This window comes from Peromyscus californicus, unplaced genomic scaffold, assembly GCF_007827085.1.
Source record: "Peromyscus californicus insignis strain IS unplaced genomic scaffold, ASM782708v3 Scaffold_12__1_contigs__length_115047231, whole genome shotgun sequence".
NCBI lineage: Eukaryota > Metazoa > Chordata > Mammalia > Rodentia > Cricetidae > Peromyscus > Peromyscus californicus.
This window is the reverse complement of record NW_026294413.1, coordinates 102647157-102674195: the sequence shown is the minus strand read 5'-3', so window position 1 is coordinate 102674195 and position 27039 is coordinate 102647157. Positions and strand designations below refer to the sequence as shown.

At 39.7% G+C, this 27039-nt stretch overlaps 1 protein-coding gene across 5 annotated transcripts in view; it reads left to right on the top strand.

Annotated features, from left to right (window-relative positions):
* The window catches only part of Znf385d (zinc finger protein 385D), a 957149-nt gene that overhangs the window by 682802 nt on the left and 247308 nt on the right, over window positions 1–27039 (top strand). For all 5 annotated transcript variants that reach the window (XM_052734022.1, XM_052734021.1, XM_052734024.1 and 2 more), the window contains one exon: window positions 3532–3674. In XM_052734022.1, the coding sequence (XP_052589982.1) occupies window positions 3532–3674 (143 nt within the window). The remainder of the gene's footprint in view (window positions 1–3531; window positions 3675–27039) is intronic.

Sequence of the window (27039 nt, the reverse complement as noted above, 5' to 3'; positions counted from 1 at the left end):
GGGACTCTACACCCTGTCACACACTTATCACATCACCAACTGTCCTGCACCATCCATGAGTCACAGAATGACAAGATACTATCCATAAAAGTAAAAAGGTACCACCCTATAAACTTATCAAGGTAGATTAGGACCATGTGAACACTTGGCCGTATGAAACTATAACAGAAAAATCAGGTTTGAGATCTTATGTAATATGCCTGATGACAACACTGTCGCTTGGGTGTCACAAAGAGGACTCCACTTAATACGGCAATGGGGTGGATCGATTGACCTATCTGACCATCCTGTGTGTTGCAACTTAAGGGAAAATAGAAAACTTCCAATTGGCCCTGGGACTTCAGTTTACCTCAGTCCCTACTGTGCTGATTCAACTCTCTTTAGTTGCCACTGATCCATCCAATGAAGCATCTCTTCACCTATTGGCCTATCTGGACCCACTCCTGTGCCTTGCCTCATTGGCCCCATGGTCTCATAGCATACCTCTGCAACTCAGCTCAATCCTAGCTCTGTGGCTTGGACTACCCCTTGCCTCTTCATCAACTCTGTAACATCATTCCTGTTTAACCTCCAAGAAGACTGCATGGTATCAGCTCCATGCTTCAGCCTCTGCTTCTACCAAGACCCCTTCAGACTCCTTGAACTTTGCTGCAACCAAAAACCACTTCTCTATTTAACTTGTAACCTATGTTATTTATACAAATAGTTATAGGTACAGTATGATGTGTAATATATGATCGGTGGGTAAGTATGACTAAGATTGGAATAAAAGAACCCACCAGTGTTGACAATCTATATAACAAGGGAAATTGAGGTGGCTTGACAAATCACACCCAACAAAATCAACAGGGCTTATGAATTGTTATTCAGTGAGTTCTGACATTGTGGAGACACACCAATGTGTTCATCTACATAGCACAGTTACAACAGCAAGACATGTGATCTTGTGTGATCTTGAATCTCTACTTCACAGAGATTCTGAATCATCTTCCTTAAGAAGATGTCCTAAAGTGTGGCTTTCCAAAAAGCAAAACATTATTGATGAAGATTAGAAATCAAATGAGTCCCTGATACTACAGATTTGCCAAGGCCCACTTTCATGGAGAGTGGCAAATAGTGTGTGCAGTCCCATGTTCCCCACTGCCAGCGGTCCTGTAGGTTTCTCTCTTTGTATAGTTGGGAGGAGATAAAATGAGCCTGCACAGTTTTCCCAATGTTTCCAACTTGTGTAACTCTCTTCTGGTATTTTTATGTCCTACGACCTTCATTTCTACCAAATTCCATTTGGTAGAGGTTCCTGAATTTTATGCACAAATATAAATCAAATACATACCTGATTAGAAGCAGAATATATTTACCTTAAAATCCAATCAATAAGTTGTTTTCTTCTTTGTACCTAACACTGTGCTAGATAAAAAGTAATCTAAACTTCTTCCGAATCATGAATCAGAGGAGGACTTAAAATAAGTAATTGTAGAATCAGGGTGCTGTTGTTGAGTTCTTATAATTCTAAGTAGAAAGCTTCTGTGGACAAACTAAAGAAGTTACAGCTTCTTACTATGTTTTAACATGATATGTTGTTTGTCTTTACCTATATGAGGAATTTTAAGCACAAACATAATACAGAGGATAATAGGGCTATATTCATATCTTCCCTGAGTGAAATTAAAAAAAAATTGAAACTCTATATCAGTTGTGGACACTTTAAAGCTAGACTTTAGTTAAAAATTTTATTTCATTTCCCTGTTTTCTGAAGAGGTGTCAACCAAAAATTTATTTGATTTCTTTAACTTTTTATTAAAAGGAAACTTGGAGGAATACAAAACTCCTGACAGGCTTATCACTGAAGTTTTATGGATGGCCTCTCTAGAAAAGGTTATCCACCCACACTCAATATACTACCAGGTGGATAATAAAATGAGTTTATGGTGTGCTTTGGTGGATATAGGCTTGCTATATTTTGCTTTTATCTCTGTTTGTTTTAACATCTGTCCTCTATTCTTTGACCTATATACTTTATTGGGGGAAAAAAAAAGCAAAAACAGTTTGCAGTGCTTATTTGAACTTTGTTGGCCTTGTTCTTCTTAAAGAATATTTCAAGCGGGGAGTTCGAACTGGAAAAAGGAAATTGTGTTTATTTGCTCAAGCTGATTTTATACCTGGAATTCTTGTGCATGGTTAGTTAAATCCTGTGCATATGGCTTTCCTTTCTCATATTGAGTCTCTCTCATTTTTAGCAGAACTCTACCAGATAGGGTTAGATTTATCACTCAGGAATCTCTCCAGAGTATTTACTTCATGTTCAGGCACCTGGCTGAGGGTAGGACAATGGCCCACTGGCTGTGAGAGCTGTAAAGATGATGCATATGGGGGCTTTGGTTTAGTCTGCTCTCAAATCAAGAAGGTAGGAAAGGAAGTGACTCGGCCTGCCCTTGTCTTCTGTCTTCTGTCTTCGGGAATTCGTCTCTGTGAGGCAAGAAAATACCTCACTGCATTTTGTTTTCCAAACGCTTCTTGGCTTCTCACCAGCAGGTTTTTACAGTCTGTTGCTTGCCTCTCAGATTAGAAGAATGCTGGCATATTTTAACAGTTTCCTAGGATTCAAACAGCCTTTAATTAACGGAAAATTGATGTTTTGGAATGTTATCAAAATACGGGAGACAGAACACGGAAGCCATGCTTCCATCCTTGCAGCTTCTAAATGCAGTTAGTCTGAAAACAGGGCCAGAACTGTGTGCTCCTTGCAACCAGCTGCCTGCCCACCGGCGTGCAGAGGGGGATCTGTGTTGGTGTAATATTCTCATTGCCTGCTCATTGGTGCCCGTCTAAATTCCTCCCACTCATGACTGGGGTGGAGACAGGCAGTTGTTGAATTGTCAAAGCTCCAGGGTGCTGAACAGCTCAGAGTCATTGGGCTTGTAGTGCTGGGTGTGCTGGCTTTTTTAATCCTCTTGTTGCCAGGGCAGGTCGGCTCAGCTGCCTGTGCTTGTGGTTCAGTTTCTTTTCTGTTCCAGATTCATGTCATTATTCTGCCAGAGTTGTGAGTTGGTGAAAAGAGCAGCTCTGCAAAATAGCCGCTCAGACTTGAAGCGTATTCTGAGCAGGTTAGTTTTCAAAGAGGAATGGGAGAGCAATGTGGGATTGTAGGGGGTTCCCTTGAACTCTGGAGAGCTCCGTGATAGTGACATGTCTGACTGGTGCTAAGGGCCTGAGTACCAGGCAATAAAACAAAAGCAAGTTGTGGAATGTGAAATATTGAGCGATCCTTACATAATCATATAGCTACTTTCCCAGAGAAATGTGCTGCTCACTTACCTCTGGCTGTCCAATGGCAAAGCTATCCACTAGCCAAATCTTAGCTGATCGGAGTAGACTCCGTGTCTTGTTTATTCCAGCGCCCCAGAAAGCTGTTTTGTTTTGTTTTTTGTTTGTTTTGGTTTTTTGTTTTGTTTTGTTTTGCCCCAAAGGTCATGGTGTTTTCTTTTCTGTGCCTGGTGTCCCTGACCATCCCCTTTGCTCTTGTCTCTACAGGTGGTACATGCCAGAGTCCTGCTCTCCCAGCCCTGGTCCGGCCGCCAGCTCCTCCTCTGCAGCCATCATTGGATATTAAGCCCTTTCTTCCCTTTCCTCTTGACACTGCAGCTGCAGTCAACCTGTTCCCCAATTTTAATGCGGTGAGTAGCAGATCCAGACTTGTACCTGTCCATGATAAGAAGGCTTAAAGGTCTGGGGTGTTTCTGTTACTGTTTCTGTCTTACGGTATTGTTTACCCCGTGGTGTTTCTGTGTGCCATGATGAAGTTAGAAAGAGAAAGTTCAAGGAGTCGGGCTCCTGGGGTGGGAGATGGAAAGAGAATTCATTGGTTGACATGACTTGATGTCATCAGTGAGAACCTTTCTTGTAAAACAGACAACTCTGCTTTTTTTTTTTTTTTTGGGAACTTGCCAAACTGAAATTGAATAAATTTATTATAGAGTGTAAAAGCTGAAATTGAGTGTAGTTTTTTACATGTGAGTCTTCTAAGTTGCTTCAAATCTCTGTTTCTTTTCTATTGCAATAAGTAGGACTGTGAACATAGGGAGAACTGAAGCTGATGCCCCCAAATTGCTTGTTTTCCATTTCTCTCTAACAGCGAAGTGGTTGAGTGTGTGTGTGTGTGTGTGTGTGTGTGTGTGTGTGTGTGTGTGTGTGTGTGTGTCTGTGTATGTGTGTGTGTGTGTGTGTGTGTATCTGTGGGTGTGAGAACAAAGAGCTGGGATGTTGTAATACAGAGGCCATTGCTGTGGGGGTCAGTTGTGCCTCGTATCTGACCTAGTACCTTCCTCAAGATGAGAAGCTCCTAGCATGTAGAAGCTCCAAGGCTGGGTTGGATAGTGGGATTACTTTCTAAATTACAACATTATACCCTTTCTAGCACCTTCACTCAACTGCTAAACTCTGAGAACCCCTTTCCTCTAAAAACAGAGGCGTCTTCTCCTCTAAAATCAGGGACCATTACCTCTAAAGTCTATAAAATCAAGGGATTTCCTTGGTTCTGTGTGTTGCTGTTGGATTTCCTATCCCCGTTTAGATGAGTGGCTAAATGTTACTAAATGCTATTTCATCCCAAAGGCCAAAATAATACAGTCTGATAAATCCAAAAATGTGATAACTTAGCTTATGTAGCTGTTTTCCTCTTTAGCCTAAACCTACTTATGACTCTGACACCCCTCTTCATTCCACCACACCCTTCATTGCCAGTTACAGATGAGTCAGGTCAAATGTTTCTTAAATTACTTTGTTTCTTTGGACTTTGTTGGAAGCCTTCTCAGCACAAGTTCAATTATTTTCTTGTCTCTATTTTCACTTTTTTAAGATGACTGTAAGTTGGCCTTCATCGTTTTTATTATAATTGGTGTGTGTGTGTGTGTGTGTGTGTGTGTGTGTGTGTGTGTGTGTGTGTGTGTGTGTGTGTTTGCACACCATGAGAATATTCTTGGGATAGAAACTGAAGTGAACTCATGACGGTTAGAAACAAGTAAGTCGCTTGTTTCCTGAGAATCACCTGCTTTGGCTTTCAGCAGTTGCTGCAACGCTGGGCAGAGCTTATGAGTGACAGGATGTGTCAACACAGCCAAAGAAAAGAGGATTAAGTTGAGAGGTCACCAAGTGCCCAGTGAGCTCAATAATACAGTTTTCTGGTTGCAGTAACTTACCCAGAGATGAACTTAAGAAAAAGTATAATAATCTGCCCACAATGAAGCCATTCAAGAAAATGGAGATCCAGGAGGACTTACTTTCTTAATAGTGTTTTATCACCAGGACTTAGAACATGCCAGATACTATTTAAATGACAATAATATGCTAGTCAATGCTAGTAGACCAAGGCATATCCTATAATCACTTTGTATTTAGTTGAGGAAGAAGAATTTTCCATAAGAACCTTATTTTGAGATGGATAGGGTAAGCTAGACATAATAGTGTATGCTTGTCATCCCAGCCCTCAGGAGGCTAAGAAAGGAGTATCTTGAGTTCAAGGTCAGCCTAATCTCATATAGAGAGACTTTGTTGAGAGAGAGAGAGAAAGAAAGAAAGAAAGAGAGAGAGAGGAGAAAGAAAGAAAGAAAGAAAGGAAGGAAGGAAGGAAGGAAGGAAGGAGGGAAGGAAGGAAGGAAGAAAGAAAGAAAAAGAAAATATTTCATTAGAAGGCAGTTAGTATAGAGATGAGACTAAGAGACAAGGGTTAGGGGAGTGCTTAGCTCTAAGTGTATTAGCTTTACTACCCTCTCCAAGACTCGGGGAACATTATGGAAGAGGGGACATAAAGAAGGAAAGAGCTGGAAGATACATAGGTGTGTTACAAAAAGATGTTTTCTGGATATACCACAGTGGTTCCATTCATGAACTCACTGCAGGGATGCATTCAAGAACTATCTAAACTCATGGATAGCTGCATAAGACCCGAACATGACAGGGGCCATTCATATTTCATCATGGACAAGGTCCCATCTTTTCCTGAGGGACTATTGTCAGTGAATGTTTGCTGGGGAAGGGGTGTCATGTCACATTCCTCTGTTGCAGGGTAGAGAACCAAAAATAAATCAGTATGACCAAAGTCTGAATTGGGATTCTTGTTTAGTCTGCCAGGAGAGAAATATTTCTCACAGAGCAACCTTGCCTGGAATGTGTTTTACAGGTAGCCTTTAAAGGCAAAGAACAGAGAAAAACTATATACAGGTTGGCAATTGCAAGGGGAAATAAAGCAAGCAAGCAACCAAACAGTTTAACGGAAGCCAAAATCATGCAGTTAGCTGGGGCATTGCGACCCTGAGTTTCTAGAACATGGTTGGGTGCTTTCCCAATGGACTTCACAGCAGTGGTAGAAAATAAGGGGTCAGTTTCAGGTTAAACCAAAGATGGCTCCAGCTGAGACAAGATGGAGAAACCCTTGCCCTATCACACTTCAGTGGTATAGCCACTGAAAAGCCCATGCTCCAGTAAGCAACTTCCCTTCCATGCTTATGGAGGTAATTAAAGTCACACACTAAAAAGACATGGAAGTGGAGAGGGACTTGTTGGGCCGAAAAGTTCAGCAGGAGAAGGAAGTGGGTGGGAGAGGAAGATGAATAAAAATATACATGTATGAAACTATCTGAAATAAAAAGAAAGGAAACAATGGAAGGAGAAAGCAGGAGAGTGGGGAGGAAAGGAGGGAGGGAAGAAATGGATTCAGGCAGGAATACAACAGCATAAAGTTTACGTTTCTAAGACTATAGCTTCTTCCCTTGCTTTTTTTTAAATATAAGAAATTATTTTATTCATTTTACATACCAACCACAGATCCCCCTCTAATCCCTCCTCCTGTTCCCCCCAGCCTTTCCCCCCTCCACCTCTCATCCCCTCCTCTGAACGGGTAAGGCTTCCTGTGGGAAGACCAGAGGGAAACTCACCGAACACTGACATTCTTTCCTGTTAAATGGCATCACTGCAGACCCCCAGCTCCTTTCCCTGATCTCTTTGTCTGTCTTTAGGCTACGTGGCTTTCTGGCAACAGTTTGCTCCCACGAGCACCTAGGCTATAATTCATCAAGGTGCTTTACCTGGCCTGGGAGATCACTTGGCAACCTGGCATGCCAGTCTCAAGTCAGCTTTACAGTTGTTTAGGAAATTTTTGGAAGATTATTCAAGCCTAATTTAAAACTTTTAATATGCCTCTTGGGAAACATTAAAAACAAAGTGGTTATCTTGATTGACAGTGAGGATTGTTTGTCCTAATGAAACAAAAATGATCTGCTGTGCTCTTCGACTAAAAGCAAATCTCTTCACCTTCTTTGCTGCTGTTTCCTCTTCTTAAGGATAAAGTGGACAGCCAGGCTGTGGTGGCAGACACCCTTAATACCAGGACAGGGAAGCAGAGTCAGACAGACATCAGTGAGTTTGAGGCCAGTGAGTTCCGGACAGTCAGGGCTACGTAAAGAAACCCTGTCTCGAACCACCCTCCAATAATAATAATAATAATAATAATAATAATAATAATAATAATAATATAGACATGTGAACCTCTTCCTTTTGGTAGTTATGTCATTCAAAGTTGGATGTGTTGTTCCTTGTGAGTGAAGACAGCCTGTGTGATTCAAAGTGGACTCTGCAGCTGGACTAAGTTTAAATACTAGGAACATTTCATATCACACATATGACCTTGAATAAGTCCTACATTTCCTGTGTACCTTAATATCTTCATCCACAAAATAGGACTAGTAATAGGACATATTTATATGTGTGCTGAGTATGTGAGACAAACTTGAAAACAGGGCTTAGGCATATGGGCAGACTATTGAATGATGCAGTCATGTTCTTGTAAGGGCCTTCAGAACTCTTCTGAGTTCAAACCTGGCAGTTCATTGGTTAACTGGTTTTGAGAGTTTGACATAATGTTTTCCTGTTTTCTGAAGTCTGACTTGTATTGCTATTTGTTCACTAGGACCCCAAGGCCCTCTGATCCTGTGCTTGGTGCTTATTCTTTGGTTGTTCTAGCATTGGTCAAGCTACAGCTAGTTAAGGAGTAAGCCTTTCTTGCTTTCAAACAAGGAGAATGTTTGGAAAGTCCACAGTCTTGGGCTTTAGACTCAGAATCTGGACATAGAACATCTCTGTAAGCATTACTGTGGATTCTTGATTTTATAGCAGTTGGAAACTCAATCCAGGGTGTCTTAAATTTAGTTTTATTGCTGTTTCCAATTTTGAGTTCAGAAGATCTCAATTCATCAAGCTGAAGATAAATCTAATTGAGTTTCTTTTTCTAGGTTTATTTATTTAATTTTATGTATATGAGTGTTTGCCTGCATGTCTGTATATGTGCCATATGCATTCCTGTTACCCAAGGAAATCAGCAGAAAGTGTTAGATCGCTTTGAAATGGAGTTAAAGATGGTTGTGAGGCACTATGTGGGTTCTGTGATCAAATCCAGGTGACCTGAAAGAGTATCAATTGCTCTTAATCACTGAACCATCTCTCCAGCCCCTCCAATCTAATTTCATTATAGAGTATGCTAAAGTTTTAGAACCTAGTAGTTCCACCTACCGTATGGTGTGGGGGAGGCATTGCTGGTTAAATTATTTGTGTGCATAGGCATTCATAAGTTGCTTGTGGTTGTATTAGCCATTTAGGTAACAAGCTTTTTCTGTATTGTACTTAGGACCCACAAACTTCTCAAGACTGTCAGGAGTCCTAGCTTTGCAGACACATCATGTAACTATTATTTCTTTGGAAGAAAGTACTCTTTAGCCACCATGCCACCAACTTCCACTCATCTGCCATTTTAAACAATTTTCATGATGATCAGTGATCATCCGTTTTATTTTCTCTCAACAGTATGACTATGGCATCCTCTGCTTATTTGGGGTAAGCTATGCTATAAACTTGAAAAAAATTTTACAAAGCATTCTTTTAAAGCAAAATATATAAAAGTGTAACTAGCCATCACTGCTTATTGCCCTTCTATAAGCATATAAGCCATTGGGTTCATATGTGAGTCAAAACAAATATCAAAATGAATCAATGAAAATAAGCACAGTGAGGGGCCATATGTGTGCAATCAGAGCTGTTATTGACACAGCAAAAACATTAGGATTCCTTAGCCTCTTCAAAGCTACTTGTCAGGAAGGGACAAAATAAATGTTTCTTGGCTCAAAGAACGCTATATTCTTGAATGTTCCAGAAAGTGTTGCACAAAAGAAAGTTCTTTATGTACCACCACCCACAACCTTTATTAGTAGACATTTCTGTGTCATTGTGACCAAAATCTTGATAGAAATGACGTTAAAAAGGAATGGTTTATTCTAGTTTATGGTCTCAGAAAGTTGTAGTTCATCAGAGTTGGGAAAGCAGGGTAGACATGTGTAATGGAGACTCCTCATGGCATGGGACAGCTGAGGAAGCAGAATGTTTCAGACTGGAACCAAGGGAAGGTATATCCTTCAAAGCCCACCCTAGTGACCTGCTTCTGCTAACAAGGTCACACCTATTAAAGGCTTCAAAAGCTTTAAAACTCACTGTAACCAAGGAATGAAGCTTGCAAAACATGCAGATATATGATCATGTCAGATCCAAGTCATAATGCTGCCCTTCAATTACTCAAGAAAATTTCAGTGTTCAAAAATACTCAGACTTAGGGAACCCATTCTAATGGGTGTTTCTAAACAAATTTACCTCATTCAGAAATCAGCTAGATAATATTTAGGAAGGAAAGAATTGAAATGGCACAAACTAATCCATTGAGTCAACTGCCTCTAGGATTCATCTACTGTGGAAATCACCAAGAGTAGCGCTATCAGAGATTCTATCATGACCCCTCCTACGAAAATAGTTCAGTGTATAAGGAGTTTGACAATGGACTACATGGGTGCTTTGATAGAGATGATCACATCATAGAATGTCAGCACTGTAGTGCACTTCTCTTAGAGCTGGTGAGAAAAAAATCTACTATTCTTGGCATTCAAATAGTGGATGGTTTAATGTAAAGATTTAGCTTCTTGTGAAATCTTTGGCTGCTTACAAAAAAAAATGAAGATAAACTTGCTTCTGGCCAAGGCTTTTCTGTGGTTCACACAGAATTGGAGAGTTAGGAAAACATCAGATACCCTGTACAAGAATTTCTTTCACTCAAATCCTATGACCTTCTTTTCCTTAATGGGATCTTCCAGCAGGATTTACAGGCACAAAGATGTGGGGTGCAGGGCTGAACTGCCCACATAAGGCCTCAGTAGTGCAAGCTACATTGAATCAGAAGACCTGGAACATGTCTGTAACCAGAGTTTGGAAGGAAGTCCAGTGCAGGCCTGATGTACCATACTGTAAAAATTAGAATAACTCAACATTTAGGTTTGTTATCTGAGATTATGTAGACTTTTAAATTCTGGAGATTAAAACTGAGACTGGGTTTTGGAAAGGCCTGGAAATGTTGTTCAGAATGGGATCAAATTATTAAGGTGTGTTGTTTGACAGTTTTCTCCCTGAACCTTACAGACTCCCTTTAATTTTCATATCTATCATGTATTTTCTTCATATTCCAGTCTACAGCCATGGCATTGTGTGACTTTGACTTTGGAGATGTGAATAGATGTCTATTCACCACAGATACTGGGATTAATTATGGGAATACCAGTGAAGGGTTGCCTATAGGAATATGGATGAATCTGAGATGGCTGTAACATCAAAAAGCCCACCCCAGCCTAGGTGATAGCTTGCAGAAGCTGAGTAACTGGAGCTCCCTGTGTGACTTACAGACAGCTTGACACATCAGAGTCTTCTATCCCCAGAAGTTCTACTGCTTACATAACTTTGATGAGATGCTCTGTGACTTGGTACATGTTTCAAGAACTTCTAAAATTTTAAGTTGTTTCCTTCCTGAGTCTTGCATGCTTCAACTACTTTCTGAGTCTTAATGAGCCTAACCCCAGGAAGGAGTATTTCAACTAGGAGGAAAATGCCACACAACAGATGTTAATGATGAACATTTGAAATATCGTCATAAAGCTACATTTGAAGGTTTCCTGAGGACTGATGGACTCTTGGCTCTATTTCTCATTCTCCATGGCTTTATATCTTATTGTTATGAGTAAGGAAATGAGGAAAACTGGTTGAATGTACCTTTCTATGCCTTGTACTCAGTAGATAAAGAGTACTCTCCTTTCTCGGGGATGACCATAGAGGTCACAAGGGGAAGGGGGAATGGGGCGGGGAGGGGGGGGGAGGGAGCCTCTATTTGGCTCTGGCCAACCATCTTTTAATGTGAAAATATGAATTAGTATGAAAAAATGATTTCATAAGGGAGAGAACAAGGTAGAGGAGGAAGTGAGAGAGAGAGAGAGAGAGAGAGAGAGAGAGAGAGAGAGAGAGAGAGAGAGAGAGAGAGAATGATTCAAAATAAAAAGATCAAACTCCTAGCAGAGCAGTGAACACTACTCTAGTTTCTCATCACCCTCTTTCTCATCAACATGAGCTCCTTGAAATTGAAGTATAGAAGATTTTCTTAAATATTGCTATCATCTTTATGTGTGTGGGCATGCATGCATGGCCCGCGTATGGAGGTCGGAAGATGATTTGGGGGAGTCGGTTCTCTCGACCATGTGAGTCCCAGGTATGGAACTCAGGGTGTCAGGCCCGGCAGCAGGCGCTTTTACCCACTGAGCCGTCTTGCCAGCCCCAGATTACAAGTTTTGTCAGTTGCGGGAAAGGCAGGAGGGGGAGGGAAAAGAGAGGCAGGCTGGGGCAAAGAAGAGGAGTTCTTGCTATTTATACAAGTACTTCTCCTATGAGTTGTGGGAAATTATGTTAAAATGTAGATTCATAGTCAGTAGTTCTGAGATGGTTTAAATTAGAAATTTCATAGGTTTGTGGAGCTGGGAGGTATTACCTTTCAGAAGAGTGATATTAGGGGTGCTCACCTTCAGGGACAGAGTGGTCCTGAAGGGAAAGGCCCCACAGGCGGATGTGGACTCATCACTGGAACACAGAGAGAGAGCTGAGTGGCTAGGGGATCTGTAACCTCACAGGGTGGAGGGAGAAGGTAGAGGACAGATGTAAACATTAGACAGTAATTATGGCAATGCAGGGCTTATGCATGCCTTCAGCAAGTGGTCACTGAGGACTTGCCATATGAAGGACCTGGAGGATTCAGCTGGGAAACTCATAGCTAAGTCCTTGGTAGCATAACTTACTCTCTGGCGTGAAAAACACATGAATGAGTTTTCATTTGCTTCTTCAGTGATTTCTTTGTTTTACAAACTTTATAGTCCTACTGAACAACTCTCAGGGTAGGAAAATGTGCCTACTGAAAAATAATTTTATTCAAAAGCATCTGCTGTGAGCACAGCTTTACTGGATATAATTGAGTGTGAGGGTAAGGAATGGGTAATTCCGCTCTGACTGGTCCACTTACTGAGCTTTTGTTGGACCCTGGCTATGTGTCTGAACAGTTTCCACAGCAGGTTTGCAATCGTGAGAGGAAGGGGAAGAAAAGCAGGAAGGGAGGAGAGGGATGAGAAGGGGAAAGGGGAGGGGACGAAGAGCAGAGAGGAGGAAAGCGTGACGGGAGGATGAGGATAAGTGGGAAAAGGAGGAAGAGTTGGAGGGGGAGAATAGGGAAGAAAAACAGAACGGAAAGGAGAGGGAAGAGCAGAAGACAAAGGGGAGGAGGGGGAGGAGGGGGAGGAGGGGGAGGAGGGGGAGGAAGGGTAGAGAGATTAAAGCAGTAGGAGGGAGAGAATGCAGCTCTTACTTCAGAGTTCATATACCTGAGTAGTTACTCCTTAAAATCCTCTTCCCTAAGGAAAACAAAACATCTAGATAGTAAAACACCAGATTAGATAGGAAGCTGTGCAAGCAGGGGGCCTATTTTTATATTCCACTTCATTTGTTGAAAAGCACTGCAGAAAAGTGGTAGGCTAGTTTGCTTTACCTATCAGCTTGATACAACCTCACCTGAGAAAGGGCTGCTAACTAAAGAGATTACCCAGATCAGGTTGGCTTGTGGGCATATCTGTGGGGAGTTAATCTTGATTGTCAATTGATAAAAGAGTGCCCAGTCCACTGTGGGCAGCACCACTCCCCTGGGCAAGTGATCCTATACACTATAAGATAGCTAGATATGCATGACCCTGCAAGCAAGCTAGCAAACAGCATTCCTCCTTGATTTCTGTTTCAAGTTCCTGCCATTACTTCCCTAAAGGGTTGGTTGTCATATGAAACTATAAGCCAAATAGCACTTTCCTCCCCTAAGACGTTTTGGGCTGTGGTGTTTTAACATAGCAGCAGGAAGGAACTCAGACAGGCAGTTAAATCATTGTGAGCACCTGTACTTAGATGATCAAATAAAGTTCTTTGAAGCTTTTGCTAGCAGACCTCTAGGAAAGGAGACATCACTGGGGAGGTTCAAAGAAAACTGGATGGTAACGGTTCATCTATGATTCAGAATCAGAGGTCAGTTCCATGTTTATGTTCTCTTTCCAATACAGAACCTCAATTATTCCATGTTATTTTCTGATCTGAGATCAGCATTATAGTGGAGAATTCCATATTTACAGTGTTACATAATGCTGTTCATTAAAATGATCATAATACAGAACCTGGGTCACAGCACAGACTTAGCAAACAATTCATTAATGAATAAGTACAAGAAAGGCAGACACATATAGGTAAATGGAAAGAAGGTAAAACCACAGTAGATAATTAATTGGAAAGATAGTCACAATTTGTGCCATGGAAAAGAAGATGTCTCAATAAGAAAACACGAATCTAGGGGCTGGAAAGATAGCTCAGCGGTTAAGAGCACTGGCTCCTCTTCCCAAGTACCCAGCACCTACATCGAAGTTCACAACTGTCTGTAACTGCAACAATCTCCTCTGTACAGAGGTACATGCAGACTAAATATCCACAGATAAAATTAATGAACCTTTTTTAAAAAGAAAGAAAACACAAAATCTAAGTGCTCACTGTTTCACATATTGGAGTCCTTCTATCTAGCCAGAATTAGCAATTTAAGTAAGTATGATGAAGCATAACACAGCATTAAACATCCCATAAATTCTAATTCATAGTTTTATGTTGGCTCATGTATTCATTTATTTTTATTGTATGAGTAGACAGTGATGTGAAATCCCCAGAGATTGTCTATAGAATAGATGCTAAAGTCAGTCCTTTGTAATGTCCATCAATTGTGTTATGTAAGTCGGGAAGGGGCACATGGACATCAGGCATTTTAGGATGTTAAAGGGACAGTATAAGTGAGTTTGAGCTATAGAAAATACTTCAGAACTGAAGTTGAAGCATGGACCTACAATCCTGATTAACACAGAGGGCTCCAAATGAGTCGTTTTTATTTTACCCTCAGATATACACCTGCCAGAAGCCACCATTTCTTCCACCTTTAGGATTGAATTGTGTGTTGATCAGCTCTAACTCAAAAATACAAAATCTGAAGTGTTCCAGAATCTGAAAGACTGTGAGTCTTGGCATGATGTCACAGATGGAAAATTGTGTATATGAGCCAATGAGATTCATTACATTTAAAAATATTGTTTAACATCATCTCCAGGCTATGTATATGATGTGCATATTTAAAATATGATTCATGTTTCACTGGGGTCTCATCCGTAAGTTGTCTCATTATGTATATATAATATTCACCAATCTGACAATCTGAAGAGACCCTTAATCAGAAATCCCAAGCAATTTAGATTGGGGATACTTAACCAACACCACTGTACTTGCTGCCATGCATTGTCTATTTTATGTATGTGTCTATGTAGCCCTTGCCTACATGCATAAGAGTCTCTACACCAAGAAAAAAATAACCTGTAAATAAATAATGACTCTTGAAATATTACTTACTTCTGTGACTATGTCTTGTTACCTAGCTGGAGTCATGTGGAAACTTTCCTTCCTCCAGCCAATGCTAGGAGTGGTAGAAATGGGGGTTAACTACATGTCTGTGTGGTTAGTTCAAAGAAACATTAATTGGATTCCATTTATACAGTAGAAACTGCTCTGAGTTACTGTAACTGTTGCTGCCACTAAAATAAGTAGGAAGCAAAGGTGAAATTATGAGTTGAAAACCAAGCCTGTCTTCTGTGATCACAACTGACAGAGGGGAGGTGTATCTGTAGGTGGATGCCTTCATACATATGGTATTGATGGCTAAGCTCCTCACCCTTTGGCAACAAATGCAGCAGATTGTGCATTCCTTATGTATGCACTAACTGTGTCATATTTGTATTGCAGAACCTCTTAAGAAACGTCTGCTTATGGGGTCCTCTTTCCTCATGCTTCCTATGGAAACAAATATGCAAGCATGTTTGCTGAGCCCTGCAGCTTCCTGTGAAAACAAAAGGTTGTAGAAGTCAAGCAACTCATTATAATGATCTGGACACACACACACACACACACACACACACACACACACACACACACAAAAAAAAAAAAAAAAAAAAAAAAAAAAGCACATTCAATATAGACTACCCAGGCATGGAAATAAAAGTCTAAAGAAATACACAGCACACAAGTTGGTTTTTTCTTCTTCTCCTTTGCAACAGTCTTTTACTGTTTGAATGGCTAGTGCATTGTTATGCTTCAGAGTGTAAACAACTAAAGATGTTTTCATACTGCTTCCCCTGGACGCTCACTGCTCTCTCTTAAGTAGTGGTCAGGGAGGTAAGCTGCTTTTCCACCTGTCCTTCCAGAGAAGACGGTGAAAGCCTATTGTCCCATATATACATGTACACACAGATGATTTGAGATATTGCTTTAGTCATATGGAGATGAAGCTTTGAAAAGAATGTGTCTGTTTCTGATGGACCATCTTATTACCCAGTGGGATTCTGGGAAAAAAGCAGAAGGTCAGTATGAAAACATGGAAGCTCACACGATTCGCTCTGGTCTCACAGCTGCCTGGCCCTTTCTGTGCCACACACACTTTCTTAGATGTGGACATATTCAGAAGGAAAGGAAGATTTTAGCATTAATTTGTTTTAGCCTCATATCATTTACTTTATGGAAAAACCTAGAATGGTTTAAACAAAACAAAACCTGAGAGTCTTGGCCACTGCTTCTTGTTTACAATGCCAACCATTAAATCCTAGTATTATGAATTGAATTATGTCCCTCAAAATTCACACATTAAAGTGCTACCCCCACTGAATTACAGTGTGACCTTGGAAATAGGGTCCTTAAAATATAATTAGCTAACATGAAGTTATAAGGTAGGACCTAATGCATTATGGTCCTAGAGTCACATTCAGAGGAAGGACTATGTGAGATACAGAGAGGGAGACAGAAGTATTTATTCCCCCACAGCCTCCTGAAGGAGCCAACCCCACCAACCCCATATTCGGGACTTCTTGCTTCCAGAACAGAGAATAATAAATTTTTGTTGCTGTTCTTGAAATGCCCCTAGGTTTTGGTATTGTGTTACCAGCCCTAGTAAAAAAAGAACTTTTGAGTCATCTGATCACCTACCTGCTCTTGCCTCACAATGTGCCTAACACCTGGCAATCGGAGGTTTTGCTTGACTAGATCGGTGGTACCAAGTAAGCATCCACCTGGGAATTAGAGTCTCAGCCAGCTGCACTGTAAGGCAATTCTGTCTGGAACCATTTCACCCTTCCCAAAATACTGCACACCAACGAAGAAGCCAACATAAATATATTGCCTTTTAAACAAAAAATAACGTGGCACTTATATTCAAGGAAGCACTTTTGCACTTGTTAAGTTTATTTTCACAAGAGATTTGCAGGTCACAGGTGTTATATGAATTGTATAGGAAAGATGATTGAACTCTGAGAGAGGAAATTATTTGCTTCCACATAGGAGTCAGTGGCTGAATCATGGCTTGCCTCTAGGCTCGGCAATCCAAGTCCAGAGCCTCCCTGCGTGTCGCAGAGCCAAATAACCTCTCCTCTAAATGGTGGCAGCTCCTTTAATCAGCTGTCAGTGCTTTGGCATGCTGTACAAGCTAAGTAATTAAATAATCAGTGATATCTCAGAAGTTCGTCTCCAAGAATGAAGACTATTTCCCAAGAAGATTGTGGCTGAGATTGGATGGTAATGAATGGAAACTTCAAGGGCACTCATGGGCATGCCTTATGTCACCCACACAAGCATTTACATTGTATATGGGGTATCGTTGTCACAGGAGTAATTACATGGCAATAGGGTTTTACAATCCTATTCTAGTAGCAACTTAGTTTTCTTAAGCTGCTAGACCCATTCACACCAGAAGACATAAATAAGAAAGCAACAGAAAACAAAACAAGGAAATTATAAAATCCACTGAAGTTAGTATCTAAAGGATTTGAGTTCTACATTTGATTCTCTATTTCCTGAATCTGTATGGCACTAGAATATTGACCTCGAAGGCCTCTATAGTTGAGAACAAGTAAGCATGGGAACAGTAAAATCGAGGAAGTCTGTGGAAACAGACTGTCTAGTATGGAAAGCCTAATCAAGTTTCTTCGTAAACATCTTCAAGTTGTTTTTATTTTTCGTGTGTGTGTGTGTGTGTGTGTGTGTGTGTGTGTGTGTGTGTGTGTGTGAGTGTGTGTGAGTGTGTGTGTCCTTTAAATGGTGAGGGTCACTGCATTCTACTCTGTAGCCAAAATTCATTTGAGGCAAGGTTCCTGTGTACCCTCCTCTCACCAACAAACTTGCAAAGAGCAGTGATGCTGCTGTTTCTTACCATCCTTAGTCAAAGGGTGGAGAACCTATTCTCGGGAGTCATCTGGCCTCTTCCCTGAATGACAATAGGTTCTTCAATGTGCTGTCAGAACTCTGGCAAAGCAACTGACTAATTTCCAGTGCCTCAGAGGTTAGCTTCTCAAAACTGGGCCACAGACCTGTGCTTGTACAGCAGTACTTGTGGGCCGTGAAGTAAGGACAAAAGTGAAGCTGAGCATTTAGACATTTTTAGAGAGACCTGAGAATTGTTTTTATATTCTCTGGAAGTCAAGAAGAACCACTGGCTACAGTAAAAAATATATATATATATATATATATATATATATATATATATATAAATAAAAAAAAACACTTCTTTTTTAAGATTATAATCTTATCATCTTATCATTTCCTCCAAACTCTCCCATGTGCCCCTCCTTGCTCTCTTTCAAGTTCATGGCCTCTTTCTTTATTAACTGTCCTTACATACATGCATATGCATATATATTCCTATTCATAACTGATCCTCACGTTATTTTATAAAATAGTGGTCTCTCACAGGTGGGGGCAGTTAGCAGACAGTGGTACTTTTGCTCTGTTGTATGTGTTGACCAGTTAGAATTCCATACATATGACAAAAGACTTTGAAGTGGGCCTTTAGGTAATTTGCACAGGGTGTAAGAGAACCACAGGTTCATTTTGACTCATTCTCTTAGCTGTACTCAATTTCCATTCTCCTGGAGAGGTGTGGCCATGGCTAATGGTTCTCCCTGAAGCCCATAAATCAAGACACTAGGAACTTCAAAGTAAGGGATTTTCATTTTACCTTTCACTGAGCCATAACCTCTTCTTCCACATTTCATCTTGGACTTAGACAGGTGGTAAAGTGAAAAAATTAATATTAGATCTTTAAATGCCCATTATTCAATGCTTCACAATGAACTCTAATGATCTTGTTAAGTGTTTGTAAAGAACTAGCTTTCCATAAACATGTTCTATGTGAATTTATAGGCTTAAGAGACCTTGTTTTGATTTCTATTTCCAGGTTGTCATTGTTGTTGTTTTATAGAAACTAGAAGAATGCTAGTCTAGTTGTATAGTAGGTTAAAGATATTTCTTCTTTTAATTATTTTAGTTATTTTATTTTTTTGAAAACTTCATTTACATAGGTCCCCCTTACTCCCCATCCAACTCTTCCCATGCCCCCATTCATAATCCTTTTTTTGTTGCACACCATTTCCACCCTACTCCCTCTCCTTCCAAATCCTCTTGTAGTTGGATAACCTATCAGGGGCTTCTTTCTAGAAAGAGACTGATTGTCCCTCTCTTAGAACTCCCTAATTACCTGTATCTATTTTGGGGTGGGGGCTTGTGAGATTTCCTTATCCATGTTTGAATGTCAACTTATATCATTGCAGAAGTCTTATTTAGGTGACCAAAGAGACTGAAACAGAGACAGAAACAGAAAGAGAGACAGAGAGATTTACAGCACATAGCAACACGACCTGGAAAGCTAAATGAATTCCTTGCTTGCAGGCAAGTGTTTTTAAGGGATGAGAGGGAAGAGAATACAACTGTAGAGGGGAAATAAAAGAAACTTCAACATTCTGTAATCTCCAAATTTTGTTTTAAAGAAGAATATCTGAAAAATACGCAGAGATGTCAATGTTTACATAGATTGTAATTCATGGTTATTGAGTGTGTTATGTTACGCTTTCATATTCAAAAACCTCTTCGATTTTACAAACTGGACATGCCTTCAGGAGAATAATATGGTACTTATGTGCCACTTACAATTGGGACCTAGCTGATAAGTACTTAGATGTGACAGCTTCAGGGACACCTTGGTAGGATCTGTTGCATAAGCTCGGCTCTGTTGATTTGATCAAAGGGTCATAGACTTGTATAGATTCATACCCAGTAGAAAGGTTAATTCAGTCATTGATTCCCATGATCTACTATTTGGATGTGATTACATCATCAATTAGAAAACATCTTAACTGTAGTTGGCACTCTACCCTTGAAATAAAATTATAATTTGCTCATTAAAGATGTTGTCATCTAAACACTAGTGCATTCAATGAAGGTGAAGTATATGAGTAGATATCTGCTTTGGACTGACTTCTGGTTCCATTCAATAGCCACATGGAGCCTGACTGACTATGCAGCTTGCATTATTTCATCCTATGGTAGACATGGTATTTTAGAGTCTTTAGAAATTTATTATCATCTTTCAAAATCTGCCCTTTTGTTATTTCTCAGACATGATCAACTTTATTTATACAATCTTAAATGAAGTTGATCCAGGCAGAAAATTTAAAATGTCAAGTTGATAGTTAATTTTCTATGGAAGGTATTTATGTTTCAGTGAACTGCTGTAGTTTTTAGATAACTCAGACTTATTGGAAAATTTCAATTTTAGAAGCAAGCGTCAATGAGTTTACTATAATATATCTATCATAGAACTGGTTGAAGTTGAGAAGTCCAAGTCCAACTCAAAACTGGTTAACCCGCCTTGTCTGTATGTTCAACCTGCTGTATAAATGCCACTGTGTAAATAGTTTAGCAGCAACTTTCAAGAAGTCCCCCATCCCACTATCCTCAGCCAAGAGAAAAATTTCCAGCATGCTCTGCATACTGGCCAAACAGAGTAGTATATTCTGTGATCACTGGTGTATTGTATAGAACCTGAACAATATATTCAATTTTAGCTGTACGCAAATAGCCTGAGTCAATACGTAAAAGAGATATTTTGTATCTGTAGCTTTTAATCACTTTTTTCAAGGACTTTAAATTGTTAGGATAATTGTTAAGAGTCTGAAAAATATCTTTCTGGCAAAAATAAAAATTGAAAAGTTAACATGCCCCAGAGAAAATCAAAGCACCTTCATGGAGTTTTAAATCTTTCAGTGCTATTTTGCGTGGTGTGACAGCTGTAACTCTGTCATAGACACATTTCTCAGACACTGTTAGAAGTTCTGAAATAAGGAGCAAAGTCCAAATGCCTTTGTTGCACATGCTCTTGAATTTCAGCTAAGTCATTTCCAACTTCACTGTAAAGTGTTGAGCATTGGATAGCTGAGTATGTAAAACGAGACTGTCCATGCTATTTTCAGGGTTATTTGAAAGCATGAAGTCATCCTAAATTACATATCATCCTCTGACGCTTGGAAGCTTTGGGGAAGTTTTTTTTTTTTTTTTTAATTAATTAAAACTCACGTTTTAAAGCTATGCTGGATGAATAATAAAAAAAATATAAGTAAATGGAGCTGTTTCTTTCTCATTTGTGCCATATGACCTATATTAAACTGGTTCAGAAGTAAATTGTAGTGATTGTGGCAGGGTGAGCCTAAGAAATCCTGAAAATATATTTATCACAGAAGCAAAAAGAACACTTTAAACAGTTTCAGTTTCTGAAATCATTCTAAAAATTTAAAGTTAACAAAAATAACTTTGTTTAAATGCAATATATAATTTTCATAGACTTATGGAAATGCTGATACACACACACAGACACACACACACACACAGACACACACACACACACACACACACACACACACACACACACACACACACACATCTTCCCACCACCTTTCCAGTGCCTTCAGTATTTGAAAGCCTACTTCTCCTGGATGTCTGACTCTTGCCATATCTTTGAATCTTTGCATCAAGTTCCATGTAATCGAAGGATTCCAAGTTGACTTGCATGTATGATAAAGGAGCTCTCACTCTATTTTGAGTGAGAGAGGCCAGAGCTCTAAATATCTTATAGTTAATAGAATTATCTGAAGTGTCTTGTTTTTCCTTCATGTTCTCAAAAAGGACAGTTGATGTCATTTATGATGACATGTGTTTGGACAACCTTTCCTGGACAGGCTCAGAAAATTTCCATGATGTCGCCTCCTAGGCAGTGGAGTCAGAAATGACAGCAACCCCTTCTTAATCCTGAAGGTTCATGTCATCCCATAAAGATCAGTGAGAAACACTTTCTGCGGATGCCCAAGAGCAGCCTTGTCTTACCCAGAGATAGTTACATATTGTCTATCCACACTCATACATTTCTAAAATAATGATTTTGCTCTTCTATTTTCTGTATGTTGTTTTCTCTCATACATGGTATTAACAGTGAAGATAAGAACACTTCTCTCTTTCTGCTTTCCATAGTTTAACTTCTTAAAGTGCACCACTTTCATGGCATGTGTTCATACTTTCAAGTTACACATGTGCAATGTCACATATGCTGTTTCTATTTATAGTCTCACTTCATGAAGAAAGCACCTCCAAAGGCTGATGTGCTCTTAAGACTCTGTACTGCTAAGCTACATGCAAAGCTGATGGATGTCTGGAAAACTGCACACTGGTTAGCAAGATTAAAGAGCAAAAGCATTTGGGAACCAATCTTTCATCCACTGTGTAGATTGACCCCTACCAGATACACAATGTTCAAAAAGGTCCTTTGTCTCTGTACCTTAGTTCACATATCTATAAACTGAATACAGTACTGCTACGTGCCTCCTGGGTTATTTGTGGATTAGGTGAGATGTCACTCTCACTCATGTTTTTATCTCATTCTTGGCACACTTCCAGCTCACTGACACTGCCCTTGCCTGGGTGGTCATGCAGGCAACAGTGAGGATTCCGTTGTTGTTTCTTGGTAGCTTCTTTCCAATTCTTTTGTCACCTTCTAATATCCATCAGATACGCTGAATTCATGTTAGGAGATATTTTCATGAAGGAATCATAAGTGATTCTTACAGAATGATACAGTTTTTAATTGGCCATTGTTCCTCTCTGCAATGGTTATTAAGGTCTATAGAAAATGGAAACTGTAAACAAGCTTGCTATTTCTCCTTTCTTCCTACCTTGATCTATGCAGGAAGCGATTTGTAGTGAAGCTACAAGAAGCACCAGAGTGTGCCTGTGCTTCAGCCCATGCCAGCTCAAGCCTTGCAATAATCTCTGAGTCCCCAAGTTCCTCTCTGTGTACAAAACATCTTCCTAAGGAGATTAAATGAATCACTCTCTAGATTTGTCAAATCTTAATGAGGAAAGCTGCTTTAATATAAATTGTTGTAAAAGAGACTTAAGAATCCTACTTTTAATCCATACAAGTTTACCCCATTTTCTCAACAGCACTCATATGAGAAAGGGTCAATGCTTATTTTGTTCTGTTAAGTCTATAGAATCAGAAATGGATGATATACACAGCACAAGAAATCTGGAGTTAAATATAGGAAGCTAATAGCCCATTTTCTGAAGCTAGGTTTAAAATGGAAAGTGGTGTGTGTACTTTAAGAAATTATATAAACAATGGAAAGTAAAGAGAAACATCCTTATCTCCACAATTAATTCCATAAATGAACAGACTTACAGATACTAGAAGAAGAGCAAAATCATTATTTTAGAAACTTACAAGTGTGGATATATAATATGTAAATCTCTGGAGCTCCTAACAGTTTTGGACAGGCTTGTAGCCATAGTAGAAAATAAATGGAAGGAATAATACTGATGAAGGGAGAGAAGAATAATAGAGAGGGAAGGGAGGAAGAGAGGGGAGGGAAAGAGAAAAACATGGAAGGAGAGTGGAAAGAAGTTCTAAGGGTAGGAAAGAAAGATGAGGGAGGGAAGGAAGGAGGGAGGGAGGGAGAGAAGGACAGGAGGGAAGGGAGACCTGCACTGCAATTTTAGAATAGCCTGAAGAAATAAAGTTCTGTAAAGTGATAATGAAAATATCAAGTTGAAACTAATTAAAAAAGAGGACATGGATTTGAACGAGGGCAAGGAGGGGCTTATGAGAGGGTTTGGAGGGTGGAAAGGGAAGAGGGAGATGTAATATATTATAATCTTGAAAATGAAACTGATCAGTCTATTTAAAGAAATATTTATAAATCCTAATGAAATGATGTGTAGTTTAATAATTTCAGAAATATTAAATGATTGTAAATATGATACACAATACAAAAAAGAAAACAATACATTGAGGTTTGTGCATGCTGTTTAGGAAATCCCTTTCAAATACTGGTACTGAACTGTCAAGATGGTTCAGTAGGTAAGGGAAGTTGCTGTCAAGTCTGAAGACTTGAATTTGAAACTGGGAACCCACATGGTAGAAGGAGAGAACTCACTTCATCAAGTTGTCTTTTGACCTTTACACATATGCCATTGGATGCTTGCCCACACACAGACACAGACATACACACACATGAATAAACAAATACATAAATAAATAAATGTGAAAAGTAAACAACTATATAATATACTAGTACTTAGAAAGCAAGTACTGTTTATTAAGTCTATGTTCAAATTTGAATAATGTAAATTATTCTGTATGTTCGGATTGTCTTTAAATACAATATTGGAAATCTTGCAACTTTCAATGTCTGTTACTTCACTGGCATTCTGTTTTACTTAGAACCAAGAAAAAAGTATATTTCATTAAGAAATTGATTACTAATTAAGAAAGTCACTGGTAGCATATTGTAAGTGGCAGGTTTCAGAAGTGCTTTGGACTGGCTCTCAATTCTGTCCAGTCTTGATTCCAGTGAACCTTGGGGAAAGCAGAGGGGCAGATACAGCTGTCATGACACATGACCTAGTACTTTCCATTGCATTTCTGAGAGCTACACTATCCTGGAGCTGTGAAATCAACTTTAATCCATTCTCAAGTGGTGTGAGGAAAGAAGTGGAAGAGACTGTGCAAGCCTGATAAGGCAGAAGGGAAGAAATCCTGTCTTATTATTAATTCTCTGAGCTAAGTAGAAACCAAAGATTGTCAAAGTTATCATGTATTCTAGTTTCATTTCTATTGCTGTGATAAAATAATCTAAAAAAAATATAGTTTCGATTACAGTCCTTTATTTGGAGAAGTCATAGCAGCAGAAACTTGAAAGAGCTGGTCACTTAACATCCACAGTCAGGGACAAGAGTAATGAATGCATGCCTGATTGTACTCAGCTGAATTTCTCCCCTCTTGCACAGTTGAGGAATCCCTATTTAGGGAATGATGCCACCCACAGTGGTCTGAGTCTTTCCACATCAGTTAATTAAGACAATCTTCCAATGACATATCTACAGGTCAACCTGATCTTGACAATCCTCCTTGAGACCTTTTTCCTACATGATTTTAAGTCTTGTCAAGTTGGCAATTACAACTAACCCTCGCACTATATATTATCTCTATGTTTGACATATTTTATAAATGAGCTGTTTGCTCACAGAAGGCGTTGGCACCTTGGCACTCAATTTTATTGAACACATTAGTGGCAATTACTACTGAAAATCATCTGTGACCTATGACTGCACATCCAAATTAGTATCTTACCTTTTGACTTGAAGATTTTGGCTCAGATGTAAACAGAGCTTCTTCATCTTCCTTAGAATCTACCTTTTCATCTATAGAGTGATGATAATAGCACGGAGCATAGTAGCAAGTCCTCTATGAAGTCCATTCCATTCCTTGTGTCAATGTACTTCCATATTGCTGTCCAAAGTACCTAAGAGAATAATTTAAGGAAGGAATGAATGACTTATTTTGGCTCATGATTTCTAAGGATATAGTCTAAACTTTGTTGGGTTCATACACATGGGCATGGCATCATGGTGGCTGGAGTGCACAGTGGAAGAGCTTCAACTCATGTCAGAGAGGAAGCAGAAACTGAAGAAGGTATCAGAAGCCAGGCATATCCTTCAAAGACGTTCTCAATGGCTCACTTCTACAATTTCCAGAAACTCACACACACATAAAAAAAAAAAGTGTCACCAACTTCGAAAGCTGTCAACACATGATCCTGTGAAGGACAGTTCAGATTCAACCATGAGAATCAGTAAGCACAGTGATAGGTAGGTAGAGGTAGTGGAATTTCCTCTTTCCTTTTCCTAATATACCCAAACTCATGACTGCACAGGCTTATGTGGTCTGTTTTCAGAACCTGAGAATTATATGTCCTTTCTTATTCTTTGAAAAAGTTGTTTGACCCCAGGCATGGTGAAGCCAGACATGCCTTTTATCCCAATATTTGGGAGGCTGATTCAGGAGGATCACTAATTTGAAGTCACAACGGGCTACATAGCAAGCTACTCTTAAAGGCAAGAAAGTATTCAATCCGGTGACCTTAGCCACCATTCCTTGTTTTCAGTTCCTCTAGGTGTGTTCTGAATACCCCTTAAAGAAAGAGCCCTTTTTCTCTTTTTGAGTGTTTTTTGTTGTGTGTTGGGGGGGGGGGTATAGAAATGTTTGTATATGTGCTTGTGCATGTAGATGCCCAAGGTTGATTTCTAGAATCTTCAATGGCTTTTCCACTTTATTCATTAAGGTAGAGTCTCTCAATCAAACCCAGAACTTGTCAATATGGCAAGTCTCACTAGCCTGCTTGCTTCTGTATTCAGTTATCACCTTCCTAGGTTGACATTACGGAGTGGCAGCCATGACCACCCAGTATTTATGTGGTTTCTAGAGACCTGAATTCAGGTCTTCTTGACTGGACAGCAAGCAGCTTAACTGCTGATCTATCTCTGAAGCCCAGAAAGAGCCTTTGGAAGCTCATTTCGACTCTCATCTTCATCTTCGAGTGCACACTCTTTTGAGGTAGAAGAAAAACTTGAATGTTTATCCAAATTGAACTCCAAAGGAAACATGTACATCAACTAAAATAGTTAAAACCTTGACTGGTTTTTTTCTTTGGGGGTTAGGTGCAGGGACAGAGGATTGAACCCAGGATGACATGGAATACTATACCACTATCCAAGACCTCTTTATTATTTTGTTATTTTATTTTGCTTTACTGAGACAATCTCTCTGAATTGTTCAGGCTGACTTTGAATTCAGTTTAACTCAGACAGAACTTAGACTTTTGATTGTGTATATCTGCAGTCTCAGAAATTGGGCCTACAGGCCTGTGTCAGCATTTCTTCTTATTACTGATACACAGTTTGCCTCTCCGCACACTGTGCTGAACATGGGAGACCAGGAAGGCTAAACAGAAGCATATCCCAGTAATTGTGACCTTGACACAGGGAGGAAACTAAAAAAACAGCTGGAGGGAATACATCCCACCTCTGTCCTGCTGCCTTCCCTTGTATATTCCCATCTCCGCTCAGGAGCTGGTGGCATGTGACCTGAGTGACAGTGAAAATAGGTGACTGGTCTGAGGTGAATGGGGTCAAAAGAACTCCAGCCACTCCAGAATTCAGCTATTAACAATTGTGTAAGTCTCAACTAAATAATTCAACAGTCCTGCTTCCTTCACACTTACCCCAGATATCAGTCTCCAAGTTTGGCCGGTAGGTGACTTAGAGAATTACACTTTATTCCTCAGAATCGTGGTCACCCTCAAAATGGAGCTTTACTTG